Source organism: Rutidosis leptorrhynchoides, chromosome 1 (assembly GCF_046630445.1).
Source record: "Rutidosis leptorrhynchoides isolate AG116_Rl617_1_P2 chromosome 1, CSIRO_AGI_Rlap_v1, whole genome shotgun sequence".
Lineage (NCBI taxonomy): Eukaryota > Viridiplantae > Streptophyta > Magnoliopsida > Asterales > Asteraceae > Rutidosis > Rutidosis leptorrhynchoides.
The window spans coordinates 427222682-427238439 of NC_092333.1; the positions used below are offsets into that span (position 1 = coordinate 427222682).

Sequence of the window (15758 nt, forward strand, 5' to 3'; positions counted from 1 at the left end):
ATATGAAATTGAATGAAAATAATTATTCTGCGGTGAACGGATACGTATAACGGTGGTTGTAAGTAGGATAGTAAATGACTGTTGAATCAGATTCGAAGAATGTACAGTTTAACTTATTAATGTGAAATCTAAATATTCCTCGGGTATTACCTACCCGTTAAAATATTTTCACCAATTACAGTTTGTACGAAAGAATTTTTAATTACAATCTTTATGAAAACATATATACGTATATATTTTCTTCAGATGTAATCATGGATTTAATGAATTAATATGATATTAAACTCATATGATTTTCGGTTAGAACAAGGATATATAATCTCTAAAACCTTAGAGATTACATAATTGCCATGTCGAACGAAGATAATTGATGTAGAACGATATGTAGTATGATGATTATAATCAAGGTACAGAATGAGATGTTGAAGCGTGTGTTGTTGATGGTACGAGTGTTGTTACTGATGGTACTGTTGGTGCCGGTGATGTTGCTGAAGCTGGTATATTTTGCACCATATTTTACAATGCTACAACTCGAGCGCGAAGCTCGTTGACTTCTTCTATTATACCAGGATGATTGTCGGTTCGGACGAGCGGATGAATGAGGTTTAGATTCTGAGATAGTATATAATTGTGACGAGATACTCTGGAAATGAGAGAGAAAATGGTGTCTCGAACAGGTTCGCCGGTAAACGCTTCAGGTTCATTGTCAAAAGGTGAATTCGGTTGGTGGAAGGGATCGCCTTCTTCGTGTCTCCATTGATTAAGCCGACTACGAACCCATCAGATGAATTGAGGATGGTTGATTGATTGATTCATTCTGGTGACACCGCTCTCGGAGCTTAGGTGAATATCCATGTTGAAATAGCTGTCGGAATAACTATCGGAATAGCTATCGGAATCTGAGGGACTCGAACTGGTTGAGGGATTCATATCTTACGATCAAATGAAGGATTTTCGATAAGAAATAGATTATAGGATATAGATTAGTACCCTGTAATACATAATTTACATATGCATATATCATACTAAAATCCCATAAGTTACGGAGGAATCTACGGAAGCTGACAGGCAAAGTCTACAGTAACAGATACGCTAAGATATGAATAATCAGATACGCTAAGATATGAATTTATCTATACACTGTCTATGCAAGTCAAGGCAGTAAGACATGTCTAGACTAAGAATGATAAGCAGATAATTTCCTAAGGATGATAAGTAGATGATTTCCGACTAGAAATGATAAGCAAAACTTTTAACATGCAGACACGGTCGAAGTCCAGACTCACTAATGCATCCTAACTACTTATCAGTTATACACACTAATGCAGACCTGGTTCGCTAAGACCATCGCTCTGATACCAACTGTGGTGCCCCGACCAAATCCATATGGACGAGAATATTACATTTGATTACATCGCGAGGTACTTGACCTCTAAATGATACATTTTACAAACATTGCATTCGTTTTTAAAAGACAAGCTTTCATTTCATCGAAAGTTGGCAGGTATGCATACCATTTCATAATATACAACTATAAATGACCTAATCCGTCATTTACTTAATAATAATCTCTAATGAACTTCAACGACTCGAATGCAATGTTTTTTGAAATATGTCATGAATGACTCCAAGTAATATCTCTAAAATGAGTAAATGTACAGCGGAAGATTTCTTTCGTACCTGAGAATAAACATGCTTTAAAGTGTCAACCAAAAGGTTTGTGAGTTCATTAGTTTATCATAAATAATCATTTCATAATTTTAATAGACCACAAGATTTCATATTTCCATTTCTCATAAACATACGTCCCATGCATAGAGACAAAAATATCATTCATATGGATTGAACACCTGGTAACCGACATTCACAATATACATATAAGAATATCCCCATCATTCCGGGATCCTCCTTCGGACATGATATAAATTTCGAAGTACTAAAGCATCCGGTACTTTGGATGGGGTTTGTTAGGCCCAATAGATCTATCTTTAGGATTCGCGTCAATTAGGGTGTCTGTTCCCTAATTCTTAGATTACCAGACTTAATAAAAAGGGGCATATTCGATTTCGATAATTCAACCATAGAATGTAGTTTCACGTACTTGTGTCTATTTTGTAAATCATTTATAAAACCTGCATGTATTCTCATCCCAAAAATATTAGATTTTAAAAGTGGGACTATAACTCACAATTGTTCGTGAATCGTCGGGTAATAGTCAAAGGTCAATTGATTATATGAACATAGTTCCAACATTTTCGAGACTCACCATTACAGACCTTGCTTATCATGTCGAAATCAAATAAAGATTAAGTTTAAATTTAGTTGGAAATTCCCGGGTCATCACACGACGTCCATCAAACACGAGTACGTGTAGGCATGGGCAGCTCATCAATATGAGCGCTCGAAAAAGGCGACATATTAACATTCCACATAGTCTAAACTTTCTTATGCATAACGAAAGACAAGGTATTCCTGATTCGAGAGACGCGATGTGTTATATATATATATATATATATATATATATATATATATATATATATATATATATATATATATATATATATATATATATATATATATATATAATACAAGGTAGTTAGGCCTTAAAAGAGTTCAACCATAAAGAACACCATGGCCAAGCTATTGAGTAGCTTCCATGAACACGTTCAGTTATCCTAACGATCTAATCATTTTATGGCTTTTAAACAAACAATTTCTTAATTTACTAAGAATCCCTCAAGCGGGGTGCAATGTTTGAGAGCGCGTTATGGTGCAGTGTACTGGTCAACACTAGACCGTTTCCATGGCCTTACGTAGTAGAGATACAACTTACAACAACCATTGTGCTTCATCATGCACGTACTACATTTATATGCTTAGTGACTAAACCAGCAAGGTTCAGGACCGACAATGTACTCCTAGTCTAATAAGAGATTCCACTATGAAATGGACCTCTGTTGGAATCCATAGCATAGGTTGACTTACTACCACCGGTGTGCCTTTGTCAAACTTGCTTTGTATCCGACAGAGTTCTCTTACCAAGGGGTGACACATATAGTGTACTCTGAATCGGGGTTTGCGACTTCCCAATAACTGTGCCAATAACTACGTTCTATTAGTTGGAAAAACGATTGAGTTTAAAACATAATCGAAAAGCATCTCAACAACATACACAATTCACAATATAGTTTCAGTAGCGTAACTGACTACGTCATAATATACAGCAAAGATAATTACTCACTAATCATGGTAACAATATCATAAATCATAATAATGGAAGTCATTACATAAAGATAAAGGATAGAAGTAACAGTAGATTAATCGAGTTCCAAAAGTAAAAAAGTGACAACTTCAGACTCCAGACCGCTCCTAATACAATCTTCGGCGTCTGCCTCCGGGTACTAAATTTTTCGCTCGGAGGAATGGCCTTGAAAGTATGAATTTCTAAATTTGTGGTGGGAGAGAGAAGTGAAATGTGAAGTGTTATCCAAATGGGTGACAAAATGGCCTTTAAATAGGCAAATCCAGGCACCGGCAGGCCGTGTGCCATGGGCGTGTGCCATGCCCTTGTACACTGGCAAGCTGTGTGACCAGGCCGTATGCCTTGAACCCTGGCAAACCGTATGGCTCATGGAAGACTGTGTGCTTAGGCACATGCCATGGCCATGTTTTGCTTGTTTTTGGGATTGTAACTTGGTTTTCGATGTCGTAATTTGATTTTCACCGTTTTCGCTCTAGATTCTTCGTTTGAAGTCTGTTTTCTTCGATCCTTCTTGCAACGTCTTCGTAATCAATTGATCTACCAAATAAAGCAAACAAACGCTTATTTCTTCGATAAAGTTAGTTGCTTTATTGATTTTTGAGCTTAATATCGGAGATAAAAACATTAATTTTTTTATTTGTTTTTATTTATTCGTAAAAAGAAAGATGAGCTAATCTTAGTTCTAAAAATAAAAAATACCAGAAAGAGAAGGTCGATAGTTCGATCGATACCTTTTTTAAACGAAATCCCCAAAACCGAGTGACAAAGATTATAAGATTCGTTTCGCTTTAGCCTAAACCGCTATCACCTAAACCCCAAATCGCCGGTGGTTACAATTTTTGATCAAAATGAATACCCGAATTGATCTATATCTATATCAAGGTCCTGTAATTCTACAGAGTTTGCATCAAACCTTAATACATCGGTCATGGTTCCCATATTTTGCAAACCTAAAGGTCATCCTTCATCAATAACTCACATCTACATATACAACTTTTCATTCGATTTTTTTAGTATTTTTTTTATTAAAATATGAATATGAATGTGAATTAACTGAATTTGTTGACTCTTTATGCGTGTTATTACAGCTTTACTATATGTTTTATTTTCTAAATTAATTTACCTGCTTTGCAATGCACACGCCATAATGCCATAAGGAAAACCAATTGAGGTATTATAATGGTTTTATTGACATTAATAATTAGTTTGGATAATTTAGGTCCACAGTTACTGAATATTCAGGGTAAAAAAAATCACTTGGAGAAGCAGTTGAATTAGTGTTCATTTGCTTTTCTGATTACTTAGGGTGAAAGTTATTACACTGGGAGAACTAGTAAGACTTTTCTATAAGAGACTTGATTATTGTGATTTGGGATAAATGTGAAGATACTTACCTACATGTATGCTTGGCAAACGGGTCAGGTTGGGTCGGTTTGGGTAACGGGTCAAAATAGTTTTGGGTTGAAATGGGTGTTAGGTCAAACGGGTGAATTTTTTAAACGGGTCAAAATGGGTCAGGTTGGGTAACGGTTCGAAACGGGTCACAGGTCAAATGGGATACATCGCGTTTTTTACATTTATTACATTATTTTAGTTATTATTATTTATTATATTATATATACATTAGAAATATTAATATACATAATAAAGGATATAACCATGAATACTTTCATAAATTTTTTACGGATGAAACTTTTTATACTCGACCCATTTGACCCATTCACAAAACCCATTAGACCTATTTCTATTTATTGATCTTTGAGTATTGATACCCATTAGACTTGTTCCTTCATTTTTTGTATAGGACTCAATAGGTTGGAGGGAAACTCATTTGGATGTTTTTTTTCGTTTTGATATACATTGTTTGGCCTAATTTTCTCGACCCGAAATTTGACCCGAATTTGAGTGTATGGGTCTCAATTGCCAGGTATACCTACATGATTATCTGACTCTTGAATTAATAATGATAACTTTCAAAATAACATCTAAACACTTTCTAAGTTGCTCTAGTATTTTGAGATTAGGCCTGGCAGTTTGTTTATTAATTGACAAATTTTGGACAATCATACTTCACTGCTAACTTGAGAAAGTATCTCGTTATATGAAGTGGAATGTAAGATTTTTGGTAACTATGTTCTTAGCAAAACCAAAGGTGAATAGTAGAACTAGGAATTTTTAATGAAAAATTATGACATTTCAAGTGTAAAGACTAAAGCGCAGCTAAGAAATCATATTGGTTCAATTAAAATATTAAATGCATGGTTTATTCATGCACAAATGATGTTTAGGTTAAATGGTTAATACATAAACCTAATGCATGTTAATGAGTATAAAGATGTATATGCATGCCCCATTTATAAATAAAGATGTATGTATATGTTAAAAAGCCCAGGTACTTAGATTTACATATAAATGATGGTCAAATGTGCTAATTATTTTGTTGAAGTTTTCTATAAGTAAAGAACAACATATATGTAGAAAGTTGCTAGCTTTCCTCTAAAAGAGAAACGTGTATTATCAACAGTGGTACTAACGGTCAGTCAGTGAAGATAATATCTTATGCAATTTGATTGTGAAATTAACCTTCTTAAACTATTCATTAGTGAAGATAAATACCTAATTACTAAAGATACATTTTTCCAAAAGGTTGAGATACTAGAGACCTAAATATCCCACATTTGACCACCACTGGCCCATCACGTGTTTGGTAAACTCAACTCATCTAGAGGCCCACTCAAATGGTGGCCCAACCACTTAACCCACTTGATCTACGTCCACAAAGGGATTTTTTTCTAATAAATTAGGTTCATCCTTGATTACGGTGGGTTTGAACCCGCTCTATTTTCTAAATGCCCCATTTTCGGGACTAATGGGCTATACACTACATGCTTGTATGTAATGTGAATTTGAAAATGATAAGGTTTTTTCTTGTTCGGGTTCCCTGAGGGTGGATATTTCTATTCTGGTGTACGCAGCCGAACTGGATTAAACCATGATCATTTCCAATTCCTTCCCTAGCCACCATAAGATTTGAACCCACCTCGTGCAAGGATCTAAGGGCATAGCCACTCGGATTTTAGTGATGGTTATGTTTGTATGCAATGTAATTGTCATAATAAGCCTTTTAAGCTATTTGTTGACATTACATATGCTCTTCTTCACTGGTATATTGTTATTTTACTCATGAGGAATGCACAATGTTAAGGACAGAGTTCAGTCTTTCTTTAGGGAATCACATAACCTCCTATGTTCTCTGGTAGGGATTTGGTCCTTCTGTTAAAGAAAAAGATATAATAATCAGTAAATAACAGTGTTGCAGAACTCGAAATTACTCAACGAATACTCGGTTGTTGCAACTCGGTGAGTACTAGGTCAAAAATGGTTAAACTCATCCAAAACTAGGAATTACATGGAAAATCGTTCAAAGTTCGTTCAAAACTCGGCCAAAACTTGGGATTATCTGGAATATCTTTCAAAATCGGTCAAAATTCAAAGTTGTTCAACATCCGAGTACTCCCTAAAAGTCCCGACCGAGTACTCCCCGACTAGTGATTTTTGCAACCTTGGTAATTAATGTAATTATATTTAATGGCTAATTGTGCAATTAATGATATTGACTAATATAGACTTGAAAGGGGGGTATAAATATTGAGTGAATGAAATAAGGTGTGCGACCGGAGGCGGAGGAGCCTAGGTTTTTTCTAAATTTCGGTTGCACATCTTGTTTCGCCGAAGAAAATTTCCGATTCTGCTTTTACCAGCAGATCGATCGATTATTACTTCTCTTTGTATATCTTTAAAGGTTGGTATCGATTATTGAATTTAAATGCACATTCTGTTTTTTGTTATTTTTAATCCGTTCGTATATGAAAAATTGTGGAATGGATCTCTTATATCTTACCATTTTTTTTACTAATTAGAGTTTCACCCTGTTAGATTTTTCATGTTATTGTTCTATTTAATATTTGACGTTTGGATCTGATTTTATTTAAGTTATGCGATTAATTGTTAGCTTGACTTCTACACGGTTTTTGGATAGAATCTCAGTGGACCATGATTGCTTTAAATCGGCATTGAATACAAATCCAATGTTACATTTTTGCTAATTGAGAATGATAAAGGAGGGATTTTGATGGAAGGGATTTTGTTTTCAGTTAAACTTTTTAAAATACGTGATCGGGGTCTATATTCTTGATGAAGGAATTGAAAATCTCAATTAGGCTCAATCAAATTATATCTTGAAGGGTGTTTGGATGTGCTTTCTTTGTAAGGCTTTTCCCTGTCCGAGTTACCCGGTTAGGCGAGTATTCTGATTCCATACTTTAATGTATGCGGCCCAGCCGGATTACTCTGTGGCTGTTTCCAACCATCCCGGTCCACCACAAGATTCGAACCTAAGACCTCTTGCAAGGTTGCAAGATAACAGGGTCCTAACTATTGAGCTATCTTGTGATGGTTATAAACTAATTATTTTCACCTTAAAATGCAATAATCAATTTTGAGTTTTGGCTATAATTGGTTACATTATTGATGTTTCAAGTTGCAATAATCACTTCAAGAATCTTCTAAACTCCCCCTTAACTTACAATATATATATATATATATATATTTTTTTTTTTCATATTGTGTGGATTACGAGTATAACTTATACTTTCATCAACTTGTCTTGGTTTAAGGTATCCGTACTATTTAATGTATAGAATTATTTATCCATCAAATGTGTATTTTTGCAATATAACTCAACTGCATAACAGTCATTGACTTGGTTTATTTCGCTGTTATTTTTTGATAGTTTCTGAGCGATGGATAATAATAATAAGGATGATGTGCCTCCACATTCATTTGTGTATTATGGCGTGCGTTTTGTTAATGAAGATGTGGAAGTGCTCAGAAAAAAGTATAAGGTATGAACAAATATTATATTTAATAATCGGTGGTATTTTTTAGTTTAATTGTTGGTTTTGTTATGTATATTTTGATTAGGCTTATTGAGTTGCCTTTGTGGTTTTGCATGATGTTATTTATGTTTTTATTGGACAATTTTTTTTAGCCCCAATTGCATTTTCTTCTATTATCATACTGTTGTATAACATAACCTTTTTCTCGTGTAGTTTGTTGACCCGGATGATGATTACTTCAAAAATTTAGGGTAATGTCTAATTTTCTGCTTGCAATTCTTACATGGTATCTTGTCACAGTTTTGTTTTCAGTTGATATTTAAGTTGTAGTCCTTCATAATATTGTAGGTACAAAAAGAAAATGGATACGCTAGCGTGTGCTAGAGATAAAAAGGTAAGCACACCTTTTTTAATTTTTTTTACTTACGGTTGATATTTAATATTAATCTTTGATCTTTGATGGAATAAGCATCATAGACATGTGTAATTGTGAATTTGTCACATAAATTATTAATTTATTGAGCGATATTTTTTATGTTGTTGCCATCGTTTGCGTGTTTGTAGGCTCAATTAACTGGAAAGTCCCTTCGTACTCTGGCTCGTTCTTGGTTCAAGGAAACATGTAATCGGAAAGATCAGGTTATTAATCTCTTAACTCCATATCATATGTGTTTAAACTTCACATCGCTATTATTTTCTATTTAATATATCTTTTTTTTTGCGTTTTTTTATCTAGGAAAATGAATTTTATTTTAATAATTATTAACTAGAAATTTATATAAATAAATTAAAAAATTTATTATTTTTGAAATAAATAAATTTTTAAGGTAAGTTTGACTGAATTTATTTTTCACATGTTTAAGCTTTCTTGTGGGCATTTTTATTTTTATTTTTTTAACTTTTTTGAATTCAGAAAAATGATGCTGAAGATGATGCGAAGAAGATAATGCGAGAATTTTTTGAGCAGGCTAAGGCTCGATCCGGGTATATACTTTCATTATTTAATGCATGTACATGGTACGACGATGAACTGTGATAATACAGTATCATTATGTGTGTAAATTTCAACATGTTTATATGTGAATTGGCTGATACTGTTTTACTTATAGTTATAATTTAGTTGGGTCAAACGAGTGAGATGTAATTTAGTTAAAAAAGAAAAAGTCAAACCAGATAACAGAAGAACCCCCACAATGTATTTAACTTTTTACATCTTCTCAAAATGTTTTATTCAAAAAGTAATTGTATCATCAATTTATTAGCAGTTTTCATAATCCGAATTTAATAGGTTGTTAGAAACCTGCCACGAATATAAACAGGTTTGGGTGGAACTTTCGACCCGTAGCTGTTTATTAACCAGGTTGGGTTTGGGTTGGTGTATTTGTACTGGGTTGAGCCCCAACTGAATTGCCACCCCTAGGTCCATGTACAAGCTAACTATGGAATAGTAAAATGTTCACAACAATATAAAGCATTTCATGTATTTAGTTTCATATTAGTTCTCATAATCATATTTAATGTTAGCTATTATTGAAGTTGAAAAAAACAGTAAAAAAAGCTTAGTGGGTCGACCCAGCCCGTTTCAGATTTATTTGTTTCGTTAGACACCCATTTTGGCTCTTTACCTTGTATATATTTCCAGTTTACAGTATAAGTTTCATCCCTGTTATTGTTTTTATGTTTTCAGAACACCTAAAAAGGGGAAGGAGAAGCAGCTAGTTCCATCTTCTCAACTTGCATCTTCTGAGGTTCCATTTTCTGAAGTTCCATCTACCGAAGTTCCATCTACCGAAGTTCCATCTTCCGAAGTTCCATCCTCTCTAGTTCCATTTTCCAAAGTTCCATTTTCCGAAGTTCCATCTACCGAAGTTCCATCTTCCCAAGTTCCATCTTCCGAAGTTCCATCTTCTCTAGTTCCATATTCTCTAGTTCCATTTTCCGAAGTTCCATCTTCCGAAGTTCCATCTTCCCAAGTTCCATCTTCTCAAGTTCCATCTTCTTCTTCCGGGCTTTGCGGTGGAATTAAGTCGGTGCTAAATATGCAGAATCAGGGTCCATCTACTTCTGCACCTCGCCCTCGAAAGATGTCCTTGGCAGAGTTGGTGAAGCCAAATCCATCAAAATCAATGAAGCCGAATCCGTCTACTTTTGTCCCTCGACGTCGAAGAACAAAGCGAGAGATGTCAAAGATGCCAGTGATACCAGAGATGCCATTTTCTCTAGTTCCATCTACCGAAGTTCCATCTTCCGAAGTTCCATCTTCCGAAGTTCCATCTTCCGAAGTTCCATCTTCTCTAGTTCCATCTTCTCTAGTTCCATTTTCCGATGTTCCATCTTCCGATGTTCCACCTTCCGATGTTCCAGCATACGATATTCCATGTTTCGAAGTTCCATTTTCTCAAGTTCCATCTTCCGATGTTCCATCTTTCGAAGTTCCAGTTTCTCAAGTTCCATTTTCTCAAGTTCCATCTTCTTCGTCTCGTCTTGACGGTGGAAGTAAATCGGTACTAGATATGCGGAAGCAGGATCGTCCATCTACTTCTGCACCTCGCCCTCGAAAGATGTCCTTGGTAGAGTTGCTGAAGCTGAATCCACCAATATCGCCGAAACCGAATCCATCAAAATCAATGAAGCCAAATCCATCAAAATCAATGAAGCCAAATCCATCAAAATCAATGAAGCCGAAACCATCAAAGTTGGTGAAGCCAAAACCATCTACTTGTGTCCCTCGACGTCGAAGAACGAAGCGAGAGATGTCAAAGATGCCAGTGATAGCAGAGATGCCAGAGATCGAAGAAGAGATGCAACAACAGGTCCCACAGATGCCACCAGTGAAGCAATCTATGGACGATTTACTAATGGCAATCGAACTAGATTGTGCAGGAGGCCTTTGAAGCATTTGTTGTGAATTTAATGTGTCGTTATGCAGTTGAAACTGTATGAAGGGATTTTGATGTGTGCTTCAAACTACAGTATGATGATCTTTTATGAGCCGGAGTTTGTATCTTTTGAATTGTTATGTGATGAACTTGAGTAGCATTATAAGACTTGATTGGGCAAATATTGAGTCAACTGAATCCATCCAATAGGACAGGGTTGCTTCCACATTGGTTTTTTTTACTTTTTAGAGACAGAAATGGCATTCTGATTATGCGTGCGGATGTCTTCGCATTTAGGTGACCATTTTCTTCGTCTATTAGAGTGCCAAAATGTGCAGTATTGTGGTAACAAGTCAAGACAGGTAATCTTTTGAGCGTAACTGACTTATTTGACCTCTTCTTTCCCAGCTATTTTTTTATGTTCTTCCAATTTGCAGATTTGGATAGTAGTAGCAAATAAAGGATGGTCATTACTCCTTAGTAACCTTTGGTTCTGCCACATTTTATGGCTTGGTTACTAACTGGCCAATGGTTGGTAAAAACTAACCAACCAATAGTTTCAGTGTGTCGGTTACACTCATGAAATGGAATCAATGACATTCCAATTCATTTAAAAATATATATATTTAAGCGTTGGGGTGTTTATCGGTTTGGTTTTGAAATTTTTCATAGCAAAATCGAAAAGTGATATTAAAATCGAATTTAAATCAAAAACTTCGAGTTAATCGCCGAAGATTCGAAGGGAACATGTTTGTTGGCTTGTTTTCTTCTTTCGTCTCGAATAGGTGGTTTAACACGTTAGTTTAAGCAAACCTCATCTCGTCGTCCCATCGGAATTTTGAAGTATAAATGATATTGTGTTCTCTTAAAATGTGATTTCCATATTATAGTGTAAAACCTTTTTATATAATGAAAAAATGTTTTATGGCGTTGGAACTGCCTTCAAACCGTCGTGAAAACCCTCAAGATTCATCTCTAAATAACCTATATAAATCACTAACCATTGTAGTCGCAAACTGAACCCATCAAAAAATTGTAAAAAACTGTCACACAACCGCCTGAATTATCGCGAAAACCAGTTCATATCCTAAAATTATCATGAAAACCATTACAAATCACAAATATTGTCGCTAAATCGTCGTTAGAACCCTCTGTACTTTTAAAATGGAAAATTAGTAAGTTTAATTGTGAATAAAAAAGTATGTTAAAATTCACTTTGATAGAAAAAAGATAATAATGATAATGTTAATGATATATACGGGGTAGTATAAAAATAGAAGGTCAATAATATTTTAATTAAATGTGTGTTTTTTTTTTTTGAACAGCGATTGGGATCTGATATGTCCGAATCGGACGGTTTATTTATGTCGTGTCGTTAGGTCGCAAAACGTCACTTCAGGATATCAATAGAAGAAGTTGATTGTTTAATTTATATATGCTGGGCCTAAATCTATTATTCCTTCCTATCGGTTAGCAAAGACAAATATGACATAAGGTCGTTCCTTGAGTGGTCGAATTTGAAGCGGAGCTTATTCAGATAATCTAGTAATTAAGATTGGTTTTGTACACAATTTAGTATCCAATACTAGTGGCCAGGTACACCTTGTGTGGAGAGGCAGGATCCTTTTGGTCCCAATAAATTGGTGGCTGTTCGAAAAATCCAACAACCAAGTCCAACCGGTTTATTCTAGACACCACTTTCTCCGGAATATCAAATTGTGTAAAGACAATAGTTGGGTTGATTTGATTTATAATTGTATTTAAAATATTAAAGCAATATAATTAAAATAAGCTAGCTAGCATGCAACAGTTAAGGACAAAGAAGACGTGGTTCACCATGATTTAAGATAACGTAGTGTCGGGATGATTGCAAGACACTCCTTGGATAGATATACCTTGGTGTGAACACTAGATTCCCTACTAAGTGGTTTCCCGATTAGCATGTCACGAGGAACTAGGCTTTGAAGATTCTGATCGGATGGACTATGCTCAACTCCCGATGCTTTATCTGGTTTAAGGATATAAGCGACCCATCTTGGATGCAATGCATACCCTGGGCGCACGAATAGAGTAGCATAGCCATATATATAGAATATCCAACCTTTCTTAACACCTTAGTGTATCACCCAAGTGAGTGGTTATGATTGTGTTTCGAATTTCTTTATGTCAATGGTATGGTAAAATCTAAGGGGTTGCAGACAAATTAGAACCTCTGATGGTTCTCAGTCATCCTTAAAGATTTATAAGCTTAGCTTGTATTGTAGTGCGTTAAATTCCCATTTATGATATAAACCAGCCCTTACTTAAATCTACCCAATCAATCCCTTAGTTATCCACCATGTACTAGACTTATAGTGGTTCCATTGTTTCTAACCTTGACCATGCCCAAGTGGTCCTATAGTATATTGACATGAGTTTTATACTTTTGACCAATGTCTTGATCTGGTCCTATGGTAATTCCCCATGTACTTTATAGTATTTCCGATGGGTTCAAACCTTGACCAATGTATAAACACAGATAATTAATTACCATTATAACGTCGACTTTATAAAAGGTTTTAATCACGTTTATTGGTGGAAGGACGATAATAACGAGGTTTAATATCATAGACAGAAAGTGAATATGAAACGTTAATCATCCCTACTAACATTATTAAATCATGGCAAACAATCAAGCAATTACTTACACATCATGGCAACTAGCATTTCTAATATTAATAAATCACAACATCAAACAAGAATATTATAATAAATTAATAAAAGAAAGGATAGATGTTACCGAATAATGTCGGCAGAATAACACTTGTATTTCTTCATAATATCCATAGTGTTACAATGCTTGATATCTTCTACTACTAACTACATACTATTCTCCTATTGATCACTAGAGAGCGACAATAGAGAGATAATTATTTTTCTAATCTCTGTACTTTTCTCTTTCTAGATTCTAGAGAGAGAAAGTATAGAGAGAACTAATCTCCTGTAGATCACTAGAGAGCAACTATAGAGAGATATTTAGAGAGAGAAGTGAAGAATTGGTGTGTGTTGAAATGAATGCAAAAAGCTCTTTAAATAGGCAAAATTTTCCTGGCAAACGGCTAGCAGGCCGTTTGCCAAGGCCGTTTGCCATGGTAAGCCGTTTTTGATGCCCCGTTTGGCAAGGGGTTTGGCAAGCCGTTTTCCCTTATGGCAGGCCATTTGGCAAGCTGTTTGGCAGACCGTTTGCAAGCCAGGCAAGCCGTTTGGCAAGGGGTTTGGCAAGCCGTTTGCTGGATCGAACTTGTCTTTCACCGTTTTCGCTCTAGAATCTTCGTTTTAGCTCCGTTTTTGACGACTCTTGCGCCCACGTGTTCGTAATTGAATATCCTACAACATGAGATTAAGTAAATAAACTTTTCCAAAAATTATAAAATAAGTTATTTAAACGCGAGTTAATGGTCTTAGCCGGTTTTGCTCGTTTTCCCTCGTTTTTCATCCGTTTTTAGTGATTCTTGAAATATAGCCTTTGTAATGACTAAATCTACCAAATTAACCAACAAAGTGATTATTTTGGCGATAAATTTTGGAACTTTATGGTTTTAGGGCTCAATATCGGGGGTAAAAACGTGACTTTTTAGCCGATATCAAATATCCCACACTTAGACTTTGCTTGTCCTCAAGCAGACCTCTCTTTTATTTTGAGTTCAAGGATACTTCTGAGGTTTTCGATCTATTATTCAAGTGGCTTTTAATTTATTATAAGAGCAAGATCAGACAATCCGTCTTCTAAAAGGGGTAGAAACTATCTCTGCAAGCATGAGGGGAGGTTACATGACATTGACTTCCTTACACGGGTCACTCAAATCACTCAAGTGTTTGGGGTTCCCTATCAATCTATGAAATGAATTCGCTCATAGCTAGTCATGTTGCAAGTATTGTCATAGGCTTGACCAAGAATCAAATCTCCACCGATTAGATAAGGACGGCACTGATCTTCTCCCTAATCATTCTTACAAGAGGAAGAGCGGGTTTAAAAAGTTGGTTTGAGGAGAAAAGTGAAGGTTTTGATATGGCGAAAAGGGTGATTTTCGAATTATTGAAATTTAGAGAGATTCGATAGATTTCGGTTTCATTGAGGATATACTTTTTCTAGGAAAGATGATACTCTATTTTTGTTGAAGAGTTCTTGTAGAGGGTGCTGATTTTCAGCGAAGACTTTGCTTCTTTTCTGCAATCCTCCTGGGTCACAATCTTCATTTACTTGAGGGATCTATGCTTTTATTTGAAGACTTTTCTCTTCTTTATTTTTGAGACTTTGCTCAACAATTTTTATTTTTATTTTTTTTGCATATCCTGTAGTGACCCGAACTTTTCCATGTTTATATATATTAATTGAGATTGATATTTACATGATTAAATGTTTTCAACATGTTAAGCAATTAAACTTGTTAAGACTTGATTAATTGAAATATGTTTCATATAGACAATTGACCACCCAAGTTGATCGGTGATTCACGAACGTTAAAACTTGTAAAAACTATATGATGACATATATATGGATATATATATATATAGTTAACATGATACTATGATAAGAAAACATATCATAAAGTATATTAACAATGAACTACATATGTAAAAACAAGACTACAAACTTAATGATTTTTAAACGAGACATATATGTAACGATTATCGTTGTAAAGACATTTAATGTATATATATCATATTAAGAGATATTCA

At 35.0% G+C, this 15758-nt stretch overlaps 1 protein-coding gene across 2 annotated transcripts; it reads left to right on the plus strand.

The window, feature by feature from the left end:
* The first annotated feature begins 3998 nt into the window (after positions 1-3998).
* Positions 3999-11489, plus strand: LOC139872403 (uncharacterized). 2 transcript variants are annotated; one of them, XR_011767033.1, is made up of 8 exons: positions 3999-4218; positions 8055-8166; positions 8374-8411; positions 8509-8554; positions 8725-8799; positions 9074-9144; positions 9848-11401; positions 11477-11489. XR_011767033.1 is itself a non-coding variant. In XM_071860272.1 (7 exons), exons 2-7 carry the CDS (start codon positions 8065-8067, stop codon positions 11052-11054), a joined length of 1539 nt encoding a protein of 512 aa, XP_071716373.1. In that variant the 5' UTR covers positions 3999-4218; positions 8055-8064; the 3' UTR covers positions 11055-11441. The 2 variants fall into 2 exon arrangements, 1 of the variants encoding a protein (XP_071716373.1); XM_071860272.1 differs by lacking the exon at positions 11477-11489 and having other exon boundaries at positions 9848-11441.
* Positions 11490-15758: the final 4269 nt, after the last annotated feature.